The sequence below is a fragment of the Thunnus thynnus genome, chromosome 24, assembly GCF_963924715.1.
Source record: "Thunnus thynnus chromosome 24, fThuThy2.1, whole genome shotgun sequence".
In the NCBI taxonomy this organism is placed as follows: Eukaryota; Metazoa; Chordata; class Actinopteri; order Scombriformes; family Scombridae; genus Thunnus; species Thunnus thynnus.
Window position 1 is genome coordinate 8846095 of NC_089540.1, and position 19076 is coordinate 8865170.

A 19076-nucleotide genomic window follows, 5' to 3' on the forward strand; every position below is an offset into this window, starting at 1 on the left:
CATCATGTAACCTGCACTAACCATGAATATATGCTAAATACTAAGTTATCTTATTCCACGTCTTTCATTTTCACAGTACTTGAACTCGTTGCTCCATGTGCAAATACAATTGTTTTTATCTCAAAATGACAACTAGGGCTGTAAACAATGCTTATTTTCGTTATAGATTAATCTGTTGATATTTTTTCAGTTCATCATTTGGTCTATAAAATATCAGAAAATAGAGTCCAAGGTGATGTCTTTAGATTCTTGTACAGTTTCATAGCTCTTCTCACTTTATTCTTTAACTTTTATTCGTATAGTTATATCACCTATCATCTGTGGTAGTGGTATTTTTCTCTTTACCTTTTATTTTTTTTTATTTTTCTGACTATTATACACCACAGCACCAAAGCAAAGTCCTTGTACGTGTAAACCTACTTGGCATTAAACCTATTTCTGCTTGTGATTCTAATGTCTTATTTTATCCAACTACTCGTTCAGAAAAAAAATATTTTATATTTATATATAAAAGTATATAAATACTGAAACAAGCCAATTTAGTCATTTTTTCCCAGAAAATGACTCAAATGATAAATCCATTATCAAAAGATTCATTTTCTATCTCCCAAATTGCATGTCAGACCTAGTACACAGGGGGCATTACACAGTGGCCTGTCATCCTTACAGTTCCCCCATGAATGTCTAATACTCTCTCCTGGGTAGTTTACTGCTTTGCATTAATTGTGTACTCCCTGATCCATGTAATGTATCCAAGCTCTGAGATATCTGTATAATGTCCTCCCATCTAATGTGTATGTCTACAAGCCATGCTGTTTTCTTTTTTGTTTTTTCTTCTTAGTTTGACCCCTTAGGGTCTGTGACCTGCTCGTATCTATCTTTGCCATCATAGGGTTAGGGTTTGGGAGTTAAGGTTAGGGTTAGGGTTAGTATTATACTCTGTTCTCGAAAATAGCCATCTGAATAAAAGGTTTTTTATTATAAAGACTTTTTGCCAGAAGAGTGCCTTGGACCTTTCTTCTTTTCTTCTTCTTTCTTTTCTTCTGAATTTGAACATAAAGCACTTTGTTACTGCTTGTTTTGATAAGCGCTAAATAAATAAACTTTATTATTATTATTATCATCATTATTTCCCTTTCAAAATAAATGAAGCGCCCTCTTTTATCGTGAAAGTTACAACCGGAAGCTGTAATTTTTACAGTCCTTCAAACTTGACACTGATCTCTCTACACACCCCGTGATCTCCAAAACAACATAACAAAGTGGGGGAAAAACCAACATGGCGAGCGGAGAGGAGGCCAGAAGACGCCCCTCGGTTACCTCCTCTTCGGTCGGCCTGGAGGCTCTGTTCCCCGCCGGGACCTCGGAGCAGGCCTGCGGGGACGGAAACCCGGAGCTCGTCCGCCTGCGAGAGCGTCTACAGGGCTGGCTATCGCAGTACGAGTCCCCGCTGCTGTGGATGCAGAGGCTGCTGGTGTGGGAGAGGCCGTTGTACAGCATCTCTGTCGCCTTGACACTCAACACATTATTCTGGTAGCGACTTTTTCTTCATTATATCACCTCTCCGATAGCGAGATAAGGTTGTGAGGCGCACCGTTAGCTCGCAGCCTAGGATATTAACGAGTGAATGTCAGGATAAGTTAGCTAATCCCACGTCTCTAGGCTAATGCTAACGTTGCTTGCACGCCATTAAACCATTTCTACAAATACATTATGGCGCTGTTAAAACAGGCAGCCGAAGCTTTTTTTAAAAATCCTAGCAAACACTCATGTCATGCTGAGTGGCTCGGGCCTTGTTTATCAGCTGTCAGTGACAGATTGTGACTTTCTCCTGCACAGGAGGCCATGTAACAGAAGTGCTATGCAGATGTATTTGTAAAGTCAGGTGTGGAAGTGAGATTATAGGTATGATTATTAAATGTATACGTGTTAAACAGTGTGTGTGTGTCTCCCACAGGCTCCTGTCCTCCACCTCCCTGCGGCCTCTGTTCCTGTTGAGTGTGTCCCTGCTGGGACTTATGCTACTGGAGAGATGGAAGCCCAAGTTGCCCATCATTACTGGTAAGCCCAGGCCTTTATGTCATTTCAGTTTTGCTTAGGCTTTGTCAGCATTGGATGGAGATGCCTGGTGTGACAATATCAGGGTTTACACTCTGTGTATTTATGATTTCCAGTGGGGAGACACTAAATTGGACACACTCATGACACCAGAAAAGCCCATGATTATGTTTAAATTAAGAATGTGTCTTTTATATAATACATTTGTTCATTATCTGCTGCTAATTGTGTGTCTCCCCTTCTGCAGTTCAACATGCCGAGGCTGCCCCTGTACAAAGGTGTGTAGTGTGTACATGATAAACAGATTACATACTGTATTGTTCTCTTGTATTGGCATTTCCTGAAGTAATTCAAGGAGCATCTGTAAAGTTCCAACTGCGTGAATGGAAAAGTACTTGAGTTTGTCTCTTTGTTTATGATGTTTGCTTCATATTTCACACCATTTCATCATAGCTAATTGTATGCTACCGGTCTAGTTTAGTCTGTTTTGTGTGTGTCTCCCTCCCTTCATTGTCATAACATAAACACGCAATCCTAAGCTACCTCTCAGAGAGCATTTCAGCGTGAAGTACTTAAGAATGTGTTTTTCTTTTTTGCTGAGGGCTGATTTTGTCATCTTCTTCCTGTGTTTGTATTCTTGTTCGCATACAGTGAAACAATGAGCGCGGAGCAGCGACTGCTCAGTATTCCTGAGCTCAGCCACCATCTGGCTGAGAGCTACTTGACCTGTTGTCTGTACCTGCAGGAGATGCTGCAGTACAAACGGCAGAACCATGGCAAGGTACGGCACTTTGACCCAGGATGATGTATAGGAATCATGAACACTGTGAACATAAAAACAGTGTTAGATGGTTCAGACACCCTAAATGTTTTTGGTTAAATCTGTAACAGTGCAACTGTAAATGCATCTACAGAAAGTAAAGAATTGGTGAAAGTGAATTAAGAAATGTGGATTTCACTGTCGAAAGAGCTTTATAATAGTATCAGCAGACCAGGCAGAAGTATAATAATTGCCAATCTCAGATATCTCATCCTATACAACGTGGATTTATTCCAAAAGCCTGGTAGTGAAAAAATCTGTCTACATAAATGTGAAGGAAATGATGGAGAGCTGGTTAATCTAAAGTGAAGAAATTGTCAGGAGACCAGGATGTATTACACAGGAACATTTATTGAAGCTCGATCGAGGAGAACAGAGTAGAGTACAAGTGAAAACACTGAAACACCACTCAAGTATTTAAACCCTTCACCAAATCCTTACCCTTACCTCACCCTAATAAGGTTATTCTTTACTCATCTATGCCTCTGTTGGGAACTATAAACAAGACACTATGCTGACTAAAGTGAACTGAAGTCACGTAGCCTGTACACAGGTCACATGCAGTCCATTCTAAGAGGAGACCCGTCTGACTGTCTGCACAAAGCACAGCGTATCTCCACCCGACCTTGGCTGCCATAGGACATAGCCAGCCTTATCAAGACAGCTGCTTATCTCAGCCAACCTCAGTTGCGAGAGAGATGAACCGCCCTGAAAGAGACAGGTCATGACCTACTGCTCTCAGGATAGAGAATGACCTGGGGAAAACAATCCCCCCTTTTTGATTAATCACCATTACCATTACTCTTAATCAGCCTTGTGCTATTTATCGATTACGAACACAACAGTGGACAATTTGGCTGACTAAACAACGAAATGCTTGTGTTTAGTTTACCGGGAGACTAAAAACCATGTAAAGTCTGGGAATCTTCAAGGCACGACGCATACTGTCTAATCTCTGCAGATGCTGCAGTTGCTAGAACACAGACACACTGTACCACACACCTGCAGCAGTGATACTATTTTACTTCCTCTTCTTGTACCCGTTGCAGCTTGAAGGTGTAGTAACCTAATTTCTCTCGTGTGTTTTGTCTCCCAGTTCTGTGTGATGATGTGCAGTGGCTGTTTTGTTCTTGCCGTGGTTGGACATTATGTTCCAGGAATCATGATCTCCTATATTATAGGTGAGCCATCTTTTGTCTCGTTGACATAAATGAACTCTTGTTAAGCCCTGACTTTCCGCCGGAGTGGATTCTTTTCACGACAAACAGAGAGTGTGTGATTATAGATAATACTAGCAATTAACAGAGTCATATAATTTTATTGTGGTTATACATCGTTGCTATTTACTAAATATCAGGAATGCTTTTGGTGCAGGATCATGTTTACGTAATAGGTCATGCTCGTATTTTAATAGTTTGTCGCGCATGGATATTTTTACATCAGCTGTAAATGTATCTCTTCACACCTCGTTCGTAGATCACATAACTGGATCCTCATTACAAAATCGGCTTTTTTTTGCCCAATTGTATCTCACTTTGGTACTCATGAAGAATAAAGGCAGCCTATCAAGTAATCAATGTTCTGTCTGTGTACCTGTTCAGTGCTGAGCGTGCTGTTGTGGCCGCTGGTGGTGTATCACGAACTGATCCAGCGGATGTACACCGGCTTGGAGCCAATCCTGATGAAACTGGACTACAGCATGAAGGGAGATACCGAACACCGCAAGCATGACAAGAGGAGTGAGTGCTACTGTGACACTGTCAGGCTTATAGATTTAGGCCTAAGTGATGTATGCATTGCATTAAATGAAACTGCTGCAGCCATTAACACATGATTGTATTTACAACATTTATACAGGACTTTTGTATGGAGGAAGTGTTACACAAGGTGCTTGAGATCACCTTTCTTTCCCCTCCTACTGATACCTAACCTCAGGCACAAGCCACCGCAAACCGAAAGAATAACAGCCATTGTAACACCACCTGTTATGCAATTGTGTAAATGACACAGTGTTTCAATACCAAGGAATTGTTATTAGAAGTTCCTCTATGTTTTTTAACAGAGGTGAAGAAGGAGTTGGAAGAGGGGGACGAGCCAAGAGCTGAAACGGAGAGCGAGAGTGAGGAGGAGCTGTCCTGCTTTGCCCCGACGGTATGGACTCACACGGGAAAAACTCAACCCGCATTAGTTTCACATAGAGTAGACGTCTCTGAGCAGGGTATGTGGTGTGGAGAGGTCAGCCTCGGTCTTCATGAGTGCAGGGATGGAGTATAGCTGGAATGGAGCTATGTAGCGTGGTGTAGTAAATGACTTCAAGATAAATCTTCAATCAATCAAGTATTACCACATTCCACTGGCATAACTATAAGACGCACGTAGTTCCATTCAGTAATTGATGATGTTGATGTTATGTCAGGTATTCAGTCACTGTACTGTCTTATGCAATCTATCTGTATGGTTTACTGCTGTGTTCATGCTTACTGGTGCATGTGTAAATACACAGAATGATGGACTTTTGACCTCAAAGTCTGTTTTATATTCACACTTTTTTTAAGGCTTTATTTAACTCAAAGCATACCACTAATTTCTTTTATCTTCAGTAGGAGTATGAGAAAGATTTATTTGCAAAAGACTTAATGTCGTCATTTAAAAACCCATCTTGTGACCCCTGTAAGTAGCTCCTGTGTTCACTACCACTCCTCTATTGTGCAGTGAAGATACTGTAATGACGTGGTTTTGTCGCTCAGGTGGATGTGAAGACCACGGCCCTGGCGATGGCTATCACGGACTCCGAGTTGTCGGATGAGGAGGCGTCCATCTTGGAGAGTGGAGGGTTCTCCGTGTCCAGAGCAACCACACCTCAACTCACGGATGTCTCTGAAGGTAAATATCACTCGGGTCAATGAGACACTTGAATTTCTGCCAATGTAGAAATAGTCTTTTTTGCTTGGGTGGGTGGTCAAAGGTTGGGGTAGTTTGAGCTCTGGAGCCAGTAGAGATACAAAACATAGTGTGCCAACAGAAAACTGGTGTTCAGCTCTCATTATTTTAAAGTACTAAAGTTATATATGTGTGTGCAGACCACTGTCATGACTGATTCTGTGCATCAATTTGTTTTTACTGCATTTCCACTTCAAGTCTGCAGTCAAGTAGAAAGAGCAACTTTTACTGTATATTTGTATATTTTTGTTCTGTTTTTCAATACCAAAAAGTCAGTAGAGTTTGTTTTTTTTGCTGTCTCACCTACATTACAGATCTGGACCAGCAGAGTTTACACAGCGACCCAGAGGAGGCCTATCTGCGGGATCTCCCTGAGTTCCCCTCAGTTGAGGAATTCCCATCCATTGAGCATAGCCTGCTCCACTTTCCTCTGCGAGGCCCCGGCCAGGGAGACGGAGCCCAGGCTGGCGCTCCCTCAGAGGGGGAACCGTTGAGCCCCGCCAGCCTCCTCATCCAGCACCTCGCGTCCCCGCTCCACTTTGTGAACACACACTTCAATGGACATGGACGACCACCTGGGGGTGAGGCGAGCTTGTTGCCTGTGCCAGGCGCAGGGGAGGAAGCGGGGAGACAGGGGGGAGACGGGAAGGAAGCCGAAGTAACCCACGGCGCACAGCGCTCTTTGGAGGCCTTGAGCGAGGAGATAGTGAGCACGGCTATCTCCACTGTGGTGCAGAACACTCTGTCAGCCCTGCTGCGCTCCAGCGAGGCTAGCGAGGAACCCACCCTGGCTGAGTTCCTTCCCACCGAAACCCCACCGGGCGCTCTGGAGACCTCCACCCAACCAACCGACACCACTGCTCACACTACAATTGCCACAATAGGAGCGCTGGGGCCCGATGAGGACCTGGATGAGGCGATAACGACAGAAAGCGGCGGTGGCGAGGAGATGCCTGATGACACACTAGTTCCGACCGAGGAAGAGGACTTTGAGCTTCTGGACCAAAGTGAACTGGAGCAGTTGGATGAGGGGCTGGACCTCAGCTCTGATAGACAGGTGGTGGGTGGAGCCTCAGGAGCTCCAGACACACCTCCATCTCCTCAACATCAACCACAGTCATAGCTTCCCTGTTACCTCCCCGCCCCCCGCCCCCGTCTTCAACTGTTTTTGTTTTTATTTGTACGTTAGAATGACATATACATGCATACATACATACTGCTATATACAAAACATTTATCAAAGAGTTTGGCGTTTAATACTGTTGGTTGGTGATTGTGTGGCAGATGGTTGAGATAACTATGTGCGTTCTGTTTTCATAGCCTCAAATTTACAGGGGTCTGTTCTGCCTTGGTACCTGAGCTGTTTCTAGTTCAGGACCATCACATTATGGGGATCATCAGTTATTATCAAGTGGCATTCATAATGACACAGCATTGATCTGAAGAGTAATTTTTGTGGTGTTAAACTGCCTGCTGGCCTGATAGTACCATGTTTGATGAGAGCGGGTTTAAGGCAGAGTCAGGTTGGGTTAACAGTTATAGAGACATTATTGTCAGGGGGTCTGGGCTCCGAGTTTTGCTCGATCATCTAGCACTGAAATTTGCTCGATAATTTAGCAAGCTAATTTCCCACTGCGTAGCGAAACACCTGCCCAGGTTCAGCCTCATGTCACAATAATGATAGCTTTATTTTCAAACCTTTCCACCTTGTTTTCTGTCAGACGCCAGATATTTATCCAGATGGTGTTGCGGAGAGTTGAGATGTTGGATTATATAACTATTAATATATGCTATAAATTATTTAATTTAACGGTCAGTCAATGAAACTTAATTGTTGTGCTGACAGGGAGTTTAAAAGTAAGTTTTATCCCTTCAGTTGCCCTTAATGATTGTATGATAAGCATTGACATCCAGGTTTAAAATGTAATTGCATATTCCCAGAGTTAGACTTAGTAAAACAATAGTATTATCCATCACTTTATCCTTAAATCCAAGGTTACAGATTTGACATTAGTGGTCTTTCACTTGTTGCCTGGAAATTGAAACTTAATCTTTGACATTGTTGGATGTTGACAAGTAGTAGATCTCTACCCATACAAGTGACTTTGGTGTGGCAAGATAAAACGTTCCCGACTTCCCTCTCTGTGATCGATGCCTCATTTTTGTTCATATTTGTGAGTAGAGTTTTGATTTCATACATCAGTATGTAATTGAATTTATTCTTGATCTACAACAGGCTTCTTGTTAGAAAGGCCCGTCTATACCCAAACTATTTGTACATGTATAGTCATCACTGGGATATGTATATTTACCAAATAACCTCGTTTGTGCCACGACAAGTCCATGCATGCCATACATCACGCATGTATTTACCAGGATCAATATTTGAGGTCGTTTCTCAAAAGAGGGTTAATTTTACTGGAGAAGTTGGGGTTTTTTTTTGCAGTTTTTTCAAGGGACATAATACTTTAATCACACAATATCTATCTGGCCGCTGCTGAGGATTCATAGAAAACTTTTGACATGGCAAAAATTGACAAGAAATCTATGCTCGACTGTATGAGGAGGCAGGTTTTGCTTTTGTAAACCACTCAGCATCCAAATCTCAGGGGTGGGTTGTACAAAATTGAATATAACATCGCAGAATATGTGTCCATTTCCCGACTTGTCGTAGTGCACTGTATTTGTACTAACCTTTCCTTTTTTTTTCAGTCAATGCCTCCTTGTGTATAGTGTAGAAATGCTGAAAAAGGAACGTGTATATTCTGCATGTAAAAACAGCACTCTGTTAAAGGTCTCCTTGTCGACTGACAAAGTACTGCACAAATTGTGAGAAAAAAAAAGAATCAATTTGAATGTTTCCGTTTAAAAGAGCCCATTAAATTCAGTTGGTTTATTTATTTTCCAACAAGGGGAATAAAAGTTTTGATGTGTCCTCATTTTTAAGACTGCCCAACTGTAAATGGAAACGGGTAGCAGGTGATAACATCAGATTTAGAGAAGGATATTAACAGACTAGTTTGTGTATGGTAGTAGTGTGTTTTATGCTTAAAATATTGCTTCTTGATCTATAAAAAAAGCACTTACTGAACTGTACAATTTTAAAAAAGGAATATATTTTCTAATTTCTCCTTTTTCCATAAAGTACTCAGTTTGATCTTTTACATCTGAAAATATAACAGCTATGGAAGAGTTTCACAAAAGCGGAAAAGATTTAATGTCGTTAAACTGGTAAAAAAAAATAATAAAATAAAACTGCAACTCCACATGTGAAAGAGAATAAAAGAACAAACTGAAACAAACAAGATGTGGCACTGAAATTTATCTCATTATTTCTTTTGATTACTTTAAGCAACTTCTATGTTTTTAGTTAGTGTTGTCAATATGCAAGTGATTTTTTTGTTTTTTTACAGGAAAATCTTAACATAAAACAGTTTTTTATGTCTGTTAAGCTTCCTCTTGATTCATAACAATCATGCGGTTTTCTGATCCAAGTTCTTTTTCCTGGGAAAGAATAAAAACACCACATGTTCAAGTGTTAACGAGGAGGTATGAAAATATGTGTTGAGCGCAACATTTTTGCAACTAGACACACATACCTGTCTGAGCTCACTTGCAGAAAGCTGGAGTTTCTCCTTCAGCTCATCTCCAACTGTCACTTCAAATAGCGTGGACCACTTACCGTCTGTGAAGGTTACTGGAACTGAAAGAACAATGCCATCTGGGAGATTGTAGTGACCTATAAGTAGCCAAGCGCAATCACATTTCACTGTTTAAACAGTCAAAAGCAGGAGATATAGAGATATGAGTTCAGTCTCTTTTCTTAAACTTCATCCCTGTACATACTACCCGCTCCCCACTGTGTTTTCTGTGTCTTAACCTGAGCATAGCACACCCACAGAGAGCACCTCATCTGGAGTAGAGGTGCCATTCCAAGCTTTTAGCACAGTGAGAATCCCGTTGGCGGCTGACATGGCAGCTCCTTGGCAGGTCTTGGAAACCACAGCTGCACGCTGACGACGTACAAAGTCCTGAAACTCTGTCTCCAGCCATTTCCTGGAAGGGAAAAGAAGATCATTGGCTTTTTGGCAAATACCAGTGTAAGATGTTTTTGATCAGAGGGGTTAGATTTCTGGGTCAGATGCAGGCTATTGTGCAATCAACACTGGCACAGACTGAAGTCACAGCAGGGTATGGTTTGGAAGGCAGTTACATAATTTGATGGTAAACGAGTGCCAGACCTTATCATATTATGTTTGTTTTAGCTTGCTTAAGTGCCAGGTAGGTGGAGTTAACCAATGAAATGTAAGAGTAAAGCATATAAAGCTAGATAACTCCATTAATCTAGAGTTTGAAGCACACTATGGAATGAAAACTTGTACTTTGACTTGTTATCTACTGAAATCATGGTTTTTGTTGTTACAAACCTGTCATGGAAAACCTGTAGGACTGGTTGGGAAAAAAAAGGTGGTCCTTTGATTGCTCCATCATAGTTGAAAACTTTTGCCCTCTGCAGGTCAATGTAGAAACTACCACTGATGTTTCCCCACACGATGACATCTGTAATATCTGGAGCAGAGGAAGAGGGAGAGATTACTCATCTTGCATGAACAGACATGCTGCAAAAATTCAACTGGTATAAAGGTGAATATGAATCACCAGACAGTGACAGAATTTACAGTAACTACCTGAAGGCCTCACTTTCAACTTCTTGGCAATGATGGCCCTGGCTTCATTCTCCAGCTGAGTTGCCATGGTGACAAAGCGGCGGCTGTCGATGGAGCGTGCGTTGTTTACGAGAAGCGAGCACCTGAGGTTGACGAATGAGCCGCCGGACACGATCACCTTCACCTCCTTCTTGGCCCTTGCATCAATCAGTTGTCCATACTCTGTGTAGCGGTCTGAGATTCCCTTTACTTTCCTCTTCTTTTCCTCCTCATCCTCATTCTCTGTATCATCAGACCACCACTCGTCCAGCAGAAGGATGACATCCGCTTTCTGGAAGGCTTGTTCCAGATCTGTGTGAATGGCTACCTGTTCATAAATATAGTCAGATAGCTTTAATTTCTTTCTGAGATGATTAATTAATTAACATTTTGTTAAAACAATACCATACCTGATGGAGCAGAGGGAGAGCCAGGTCCTCCGTCTCCAACCTCAGCCACTCTAATGCCTCCTCATTCCCCTCCGGATCCAGAAGATGGAGGCAGATTGCTGAAACTTGGGGGAACACCTCAGTGGAGAGCAGATTTGGGATCAGGAAATGGCAGGCTGGGCTGAGAGCACTAAGCAGGTACAAAACAACCAATCTATTGTAGTAGCTGACACATTTAAGACTTGAAACATTTCCACAAAGTCTTAAAAGGAAAAAATGTTTTTCTTTGGTTTGAGTTTTTCAGACTAACCCACCTGCTGATCCATATCTGTAGGGGTTGGATAAGACTGAGTCGATGCTGCTCCTCCATAATGAGGTTCATCTTGGTCTCCAGATTCTCTGCTGCAACACTCAGCATTATATCTGTGGGCATGTCTGATGTGATGCTGTAGTAGTCCTACAGAACCATTGATATAAAGAAAGGCAAGTTTGGAAGGTGGATTCCATGTCTGTCTCCCTCATGTTGAATTCAGAGTTGACTGCAGTTATTTAAAATTACCCTCTGCAGCATTCCCATGGCATGATGCTGAGGCTAAATATATAACATCACTAAAAATAGAGGTCCAGGAGCAGAGAGTGCGAGTTTAGGGATGATTTGAATTAAGGAAACCTAATGCTGTAATGTAAAAACAGCAGTCTGCTGTGTTAGCATGTCTCTGGAAGCTGCTGATGCCACCAGAAGTGCCAAAAATAGGCAACAAGTCACAAATACTCAAGTCAGTATTTTACAATAGTGTCTGTCTGGCATCTGTCAGAACAGCGGCACAAACAGCAGCAGCCAGAAAGGTTCTCAAGGAACACTCTTGTAGTACCCCAACTCCTGTCATTATTTTTGAATGTAGAGTCAACAAACATATTCACAACGTCTTTAGTTTCTTCCTGACAAAAACTTGCATTATGTTGAACTAGACATTCTCTGATTCTGTCTGCAGAGTATCTAAAAACAAAAAAGCTTTAAAGACATCTCATCTCTTGAGAAACATTGTGGACAACATTGCCAGATGATTAAAGTCAGTTTGCTATATTGCGTATTCACTTTTTAAAGTTATATTCACTTATTTTTCTCTCTTAACTTCTGTATCATGTATCTTTTACATTGTGCAATTTTGTGATTAGTTTATATTACTCCCTGTACTATTGTTTGTATTACAATATTACTGTGCTGTTAATAAAGTAAAAAGTGTAATTTATGCCTACCTGGCAATGCTCCAAGAAGTCACTGAAGCCTCCTAAGAGCATCCCTTTGCCCCCTTGATCTACGAGTTCCCTCCAAATCAGAGGGGACTGCTCGTGTTTCCAGCCATTTCTTTTGCAAGTTGCCTCTAGCCATTCCTTATTAAAGAACATAATAAGTTACGAGAAGAATATATGAATGATTTGTGACAAGAGAAAATAAGAAAGATTACCTTCCAGTCATCTGGGAGGATGGAGATCTTATGGACCGTGAAGTTTGGCAGAGATCGTTGTAAGCTGTCTGCTAAAAGTTCCGCTTTGGCATAATGAGGGCAGTCTGTTTTACCTGCAGAGGGTGGAAATAGTAAAAATTAATATAAAATAATAATGTGATGTTTATATATATATATATACTATACAATTAAATGTAAAACCAAACGTTACCAGCAAGCACAAATTTTGCCATTCTATTCGGATGGCGTTGGTTGCTAGGACACCAGGGCTTTTGCGCTTATTTGTGTCCGAAGGAAACACTGCAAACAAAAAATGTCAAGAGGTGCTTTGACTGCGAGAGCTGTTGTTTAAAGAAAAATGTCACAGTTTGGTATTATCAATAGTAAATTCAAACATTATATTTCACGTCATTTGTATTTAAGATACATGCTGTTTTTTTTATATTTTAAGTTTGACGGTGCGTTGTGTACTTACTACGTTTACAAGGGGACCAAATATGCCAGCGCACACAGCAAAAAGCAGCGTGTGAGAGGGGTACAAGCTGACATGGATTTAACTTTTTAATGTGTCTTTTCCGCTAAAAAAAACCCCATTTTCTGTCAAATGTTATATGGTCCAGCAAGTGCCATGTGTTACTCTGGGACAGTGTATGTCTCTGCGGTTAGAGTATTAAGGTAGGGATATCACTTAGCTATCATTAGCTAATGTTAGCTAGCCAGTTTTTTAATAACTTGAAGGGGTCTCTTGACCTTGTGGGCAGTGTACATTATAGTACATTATCTGTGCCAACTATTTTCATAATTTAACAGTCTATGCCATTACTTTGACTGCATCTCTATAATTTCCGTCCCCTACATTATTAGAGAATAATGTTTCAGTCAGTCTGGGTGACAGAGGAGGTCATAAGGTGGTCCCTGCGCTTCTGCAGCCGCCGGTATCCATGGAAACAGCGCAGTTTCCTAGTGACATCTTCAATTAAAGACACATCTCTGCCCAGTCAGCAATTAGCACACAGTTGGGGCACAAAGCAGAGCTATACAAGGCTGTCTAGTAGTTTAGTAAGTTCAGTTAGGTTCTACTCACAGGGGACGATTCACAATGAGGAGCTGGAAGAAAAGGAGCGTCTCTCTTCTGCAGTGGCGGAGTCCTCACTGACTGCAGAGACCCCCTCAGAGCCGAGACAGAGGAGATCCCCTTTCTTGGACCACCTGCAGCGCTGTAGATCCCCATGTGACGTGCTAGACCTCACCTGCCAAACCTCACCCACAGTCCGACAAGTCAGCAACTGCCTGTCCCAGATGTGGGCCACCACCAAGAAGATGTCAGACGAGCAGCGGCGCTATGAGCTGCAGCTGATGTTTGAGCATCCTGCATTCGAAAAGCTACTGCAAAAGGCCATGAAGAGTGTGGGGCAAATGCGAAGTGAGGATATCGCATACTCTCTCCTGGGTATGGTGAAATTGGGTGTGCCCCAAAGTAGCCGTGTGGTCCAGACTTTCCTCCGAAACTGCCAGGTAGATTGTAGTCCGGCAAGCAAAGTTTTGTTTGTTGTTGTTTGTTGTTTCTCCATATACATCTGATATTTTTCATTAACAGGAGAAACTGAATGACTTTGATGAGAAAAGTCTGTCTGTTGTGGCCTCCTGCCTTGAACATATGAAGGGCAGCCCCAATGTTGGTGCACTTAAAGACGGCATGAGGTCAGACTTGTGGCTAAGCCAAAAATATACTTTTTTAGCACTACTTTTTCAGGTCTTTTACAGCGATGTGTACTGCTGTATCCTAGGTTGGTGGTTGAGGCCCGTCTTCCTAGGATTAAGAATGTAATGACTCTCCAGATCATGATGCGTCTGTTGGGGAAAGATGCACCGCTGGACCTTAAACGGAAACTAGAGGTTGGTGTCGCTTTAGCTTGATTGACACAGAGCATTTAGTCACTTAGGCTAGTGAAATGTGTTGTTATGCTAACTTAATCGGAGTTTATAATGGTCATTATTTTGCTTGATATAGGCTAACTCATAGTAACATCTTAGTATGTTTGTATCACTAAGCATGAACAAAAGTTACCTGTATTTTGTTAACACTCGTTATGTACACTACTTCCTGCAGGGAAAGGCTTTATCAATGGCAGACCAGTTCAGCCTTCCCAACACCCAGTATATGATCACCACTATGACCACGATGGGATTCTACTCCAAACCATTGCTGGACATCTGCAGCAAGAAGATTATAGGTAAAACCTTTTCTTCGTGTTTAATAGTAATTGATTTTGAATTATGGTCTAACTTAACTTCATAAGGAGTAATGACATGGTCACAAAGTCGGAAAACATCCTGGTGTATTTTGCAAATTTGTCAGTGCAGATATATTTTAAGGAGCCTAAAATTAAGATTAAAAATTGAGTTAGGCTTCTATTTTAAAGTTTTGCCAACCCTCCATCACCTCTCATGTTCTGTTTTCACATCTGTCCTTCCTGCTAGAAAACATCAATGGAATCCCCTTCAACAGATTGTATACAGTGCTGCAGTCCTGTAGGGAATTGCACTACAGAGACGTGGATCTTCTCACTGGCATTTCAGACTACGTCACCTCCATGATAGACATATGGAGCAACAAACAGGTGCTGCAACACACAACTGTATTCTAACAAAAGTCTCAATATCTCATTAGTCATATATGACAATTTAGTGTTCTTTCTTACCTGCAATCACATGATAAGAGTAGGAATTGCTTTTCCGAGATATCGCATGTGACATTTTCCTGACCTCTAATGCTTCCTTTCTTTCTGTTCAGGTGATCCTCTTCCTGTCTCTGTTCGAGAACCTCGTGTTCTGTCCCGCAGCCTTAATGGAGGCTTTTGCTGAGAAGGTGATCGACAACCCAGAAGCTCTGACGCTTAAAGACCTCCTCTGTCTCCTCAAGGTGTACTCCTATCTTAACTATGATCTGCAGCACCACAGACAACAGTAGGTCACTCATTTGTCTCCATCTTTTAAATATTAAGCATACACAGGCCATTGATATTGTACTGTGTACTTCTTTAAAGGGCTAAGAAAATAAAATATTCCATCTTGGATGCATTTCCTGGTCTGGGTTGAACAATGGTTGTGTCACTATGGTTTTGTGTCATTATCTTCGAACAGCAGAGGCTGTGTAACTTACATGACTGTTGGCTGCAAGACCTCATCTTGTTGTTGTGTTTCTTCTTGCTGCTCCAGATTCCTGGACAGTCTCAGCCGGGCTCTGGACTCCTATCTGCCCAAGATGTCTAGTTATGAGTTGTTAAAGGCTGTTTATTATCTGTGCCTTCTGGGCCACTTCCCCTCTGCACCACTGGAGAAACTCCTGCAGAGTAGCACACTTGAGCTGTTCAGCTCTACAGGTCAGACACTGAATCTACTCACACATGCATTATCATTTTGTGTCTGCCACTTGTCTTTATTTTTTTTTTATTTCTCTTGCACTTTGAATTTCATCCATCTGAACTTCCCCTATTTCTCTCCAGCACCCAAATTTCTCCAGAGCCAGGAAAGAATGTTTCAGACTGTGCACTTGTGCCTCAGTCTTGACCGTCCTGTCCTCCCTCTGCCGCTGACTGTCCCCCCATCTGTCCTTGGAGACCCCGTTTCCAGAATCCCGTCGGTCAACCCGCATCTCTCGCAGGCCCTGCAGAGTATACTGGAGGACCTGGCAGACACAGTGCTACAGGAAATGGTGGTGGTGGAGAACTCCTACTTCGTAGGTAAAGAGAGAATTATAGAGTAAAGAAGAGTTTCGGGGTGAATTGTGAAAGTTTCAGCTTTCATAAGTTTCACCTTTATCTGTTTGGGCCTGTCCCTCTGCAGGAATGCTTTAAAAACTTGTCGATTCATCATATGAAAAGCAACGAGTGAAGATAGACACGTTTATTTTCAGTTCCTATCATAGAATTAACAGTTACACTTAAATCAGTCCATTGTGTCTGCATTTAGCTCTCTAACTTAAACTAAGCATCTATACGCTGTAGAAAATGGCTTTAAAATGCAATTTCATCCAGTCTCGAAAGTGTGATGCTAGTAAGAAACTGCGTATGTGTGTGTGTGTGTTGACTCTCAGACGCCGTGATCACCAAACTTCTGCCGAACCAAACCGAGACTGAAGAGAGCAGCTTTGCAGGAGAGGAATGTTCTCCAGCAGAGAGCAGTCAAAGGTAAGATATCAGCATTAGTTTGCAGTCGATAACATCACCAGACACAATCTAGAACAAGTCTACTGTGGTGTTTTACTGACATGTTTTCTGAGACTGAGATGAATCTAATGTGCTTATGTCATGTTGCGTGAGGTTTTAGTATGATGCTGTGAAAACAGGTGCAGAAGATGTTCAGGCTTTTTGTTCTGATAAAGTTGGGTGTTGAAACATGCTGTGATGGCGAACATCAAACATCTGATTCCACAACTTCGCATGCAACATATAACAACATGTCCACACTTTGAACTAAGAATAAAGAAAGTGCTTTCTAGGGTATAACATAGTGATCTAAAAGCAGGTCTGCTTGTTACTTGTATTAAACACCACAGTGATTACAGCTGCTATGGAGTTAAAATCCCATTTTAAAAACATATAAAGGTTTGAGATAGAAAATTAAGATTCAGATTCATCTTTAAGATTAAGGTTCTATACTTATTGCCATATCAACACATGGTTATTAAGGAAAAAACTCTTTGTCTTGAACAGAAACTCAACAAATTTTGAGAAAACATTTGTCCACTTTTATCGCTCTAAACAAGAAACTTGTTTTTAAAGTTCATAAAATTTTTAAAGTTCATAAAATTGTGTATGTGCAGTTGTGTATTGTTCATCTAGTTTATTAACGATCTTTGAAATAGTTTGGATATCACCTTGCGTTGACTCTTTTCACTGTTTTCATTTTTCTGCACAAAAGTCTTTTGTGTCATTTTGTATGCGTTTTTTCCTTCGACTCTACACAGGGAGTCTCACTTCAATTATTCATTTTCATATATACGTAATCATTTTTCTCATTTCTCCTCACGTAGTCCTTGTTTTGATTCTGTCTGTTTTTCGTTCAGTCATTCAGAGCTTTAACAAAATAGATTTCTGCTGAGCCTGTCGCTGCATTTTACTCATATTCAACCAAATGGTCCGGATGATGTACGACGTGCTGAAACATTAATAGAAATAAATGCGTGATTCGTTGTTTATACCGCACAGTTCTTGCTCTGAACCTCTATCTTTATACTTTAAAAATAGAATTGAAACACATTTTTAAAGATTAATTAGAAGAAGATAGAAGACAGTTACTGACAAAAAACAAATGAAAAATCCTATAGTACCCCTACTGATTAGAAATCTGCAGTTATGCACGTGTCAAAGGAAGCCAGAAGTACGAAGTGTTCCGAACATGGTGTTGTCTCAGTGAAAATGAAGCCACAATCTGCTCAGTCTGTTTTTCAACTTTTATGTTTTTTCCTCCCAGTGATGTTCTTCTAGCCAAATTTCTACATTCACTCTGTCATGCCTTTTACCTAAATTCAAATTTTGACCTTTTAAATGCTTGTCTTTAAACCCTTGTCTTGATATCCTAGAATTGCAGTAATTTGCGCTCCATACTCTGGTTTTTGCTACGGAACGTCCAATCCCCGTGGTCCCCTGGCTATCAAGATTCGCCATCTGAAGATCCTGGGATATAATCCCGTCCTGGTGAGAGTCATATGATGAAATTTTGGCTCTTCTTCTTTTATCAGGCGTTCTGATGTTAATATTTCCATATTTAAGAAGCTTTTTGCTCACTTTGTTTGCTGTTAAAACTTTTATTACAATTGGACTCATGCACTTAAATGTCATAATCTGTAAAACTCACATACTTACGGATTATTAATCTATATATTTAGAAGGGAAGAAAGTATTGCAGTACCATATTTGTTCTAATGACTTACATATATGTTATATGGGAGGGCCCATTGCTCATTTTCTCCAAAAGAAAACACCCAAAAAACAAATATTTGAGGCTGACATATATTAAAATGTTTCTTCAAACAAAAAAAAAAAAGTGTACTGCTGCTAGTGGAAGCAGCATCAGTGTTTAGTGCATCTCAACAACATCAAAGTTTACTCTATCCTAATCCTGTTCTCTCCATTGTCCAGTTAAGCGAGCAGCAGCTGAAGTCGGAGCCTGAGGAAAAGAGAGCGGATTTCCTCAGGGGACGGATCTTTCCAGAACACCTCACATCAGACGCACGACCGAAAGTGGAGCAACTGGGATCTTGAGGACAGGTGGCTTGAGTAGTCTCAACCTGTAAAAATCATGATGACAACGCAGCTTTAGTTTAAAGCTGTTTAAAGCTCTGTAAACGATTAAAAAGACATAAATATATTCAAGTGTTTAAATAAATGTTTTTTTTGTGAGATTACAGTGATGTTCTGCAAATCATTTTAAAAAGTCTTTTTTTTTTTTTTTTACTTCCAGCGGTAGATTTATTTTATCTCCACATTAAGTAAGAAAGTACAAAAGGTCATGGTTTGAGCGTGGGAATAACGGCTTGAATAACAGTTGAATCATATGTTTCCGGAGGATTTACAGTAAAAAGCCACACTCTGATGAAGGCAAAAGCTGAAATATTTAGGTTATCCTTGAGTCCATCAAAACTTGTATGAGAATCTTTGAATAGCTTTTTCTGTCAAAGTCCTAAAATGACTTA

At 41.0% G+C, this 19076-nt stretch overlaps 3 protein-coding genes across 4 annotated transcripts; 2 read left to right on the forward strand and 1 right to left on the reverse strand.

The window, feature by feature from the left end:
• Window positions 1-1215: 1215 nt before the first annotated feature.
• retreg2 (reticulophagy regulator family member 2) lies at window positions 1216-9123 on the forward strand. The gene is made up of 9 exons (XM_067582712.1): window positions 1216-1533; window positions 1958-2061; window positions 2306-2336; window positions 2710-2839; window positions 3975-4059; window positions 4480-4617; window positions 4941-5029; window positions 5626-5761; window positions 6133-9123. Exons 1-9 carry the CDS (start codon window positions 1280-1282, stop codon window positions 6939-6941), a joined length of 1776 nt encoding a protein of 591 aa, XP_067438813.1. The 5' UTR covers window positions 1216-1279; the 3' UTR covers window positions 6942-9123.
• On the reverse strand, window positions 9018-12684 carry mdh1b (malate dehydrogenase 1B, NAD (soluble)). Of its 2 annotated transcripts, none has more exons than XM_067582714.1 (10): window positions 12591-12684; window positions 12380-12492; window positions 12171-12305; window positions 11228-11370; window positions 10935-11103; window positions 10507-10852; window positions 10246-10387; window positions 9699-9874; window positions 9418-9521; window positions 9018-9322 (listed from the first exon to the last, which is right to left on the reverse strand). In XM_067582714.1, the coding sequence occupies exons 1-10, from the start codon at window positions 12610-12612 to the stop codon at window positions 9266-9268; spliced, it is 1407 nt and encodes a 468-aa protein (XP_067438815.1). In that variant the 5' UTR covers window positions 12613-12684; the 3' UTR covers window positions 9018-9265. The 2 variants fall into 2 exon arrangements, with proteins under 2 accessions (XP_067438815.1, XP_067438814.1); XM_067582713.1 differs by having other exon boundaries at window positions 9418-9557.
• Window positions 12685-12870: 186 nt separating this feature from the next.
• fastkd2 (FAST kinase domains 2) lies at window positions 12871-18808 on the forward strand. The gene is made up of 11 exons (XM_067583044.1): window positions 12871-13894; window positions 13977-14080; window positions 14167-14275; window positions 14490-14613; window positions 14861-15000; window positions 15174-15346; window positions 15599-15762; window positions 15886-16122; window positions 16476-16569; window positions 17964-18078; window positions 18523-18808. The coding sequence occupies exons 1-11, from the start codon at window positions 13250-13252 to the stop codon at window positions 18643-18645; spliced, it is 2028 nt and encodes a 675-aa protein (XP_067439145.1). The 5' UTR covers window positions 12871-13249; the 3' UTR covers window positions 18646-18808.
• Window positions 18809-19076: the final 268 nt, after the last annotated feature.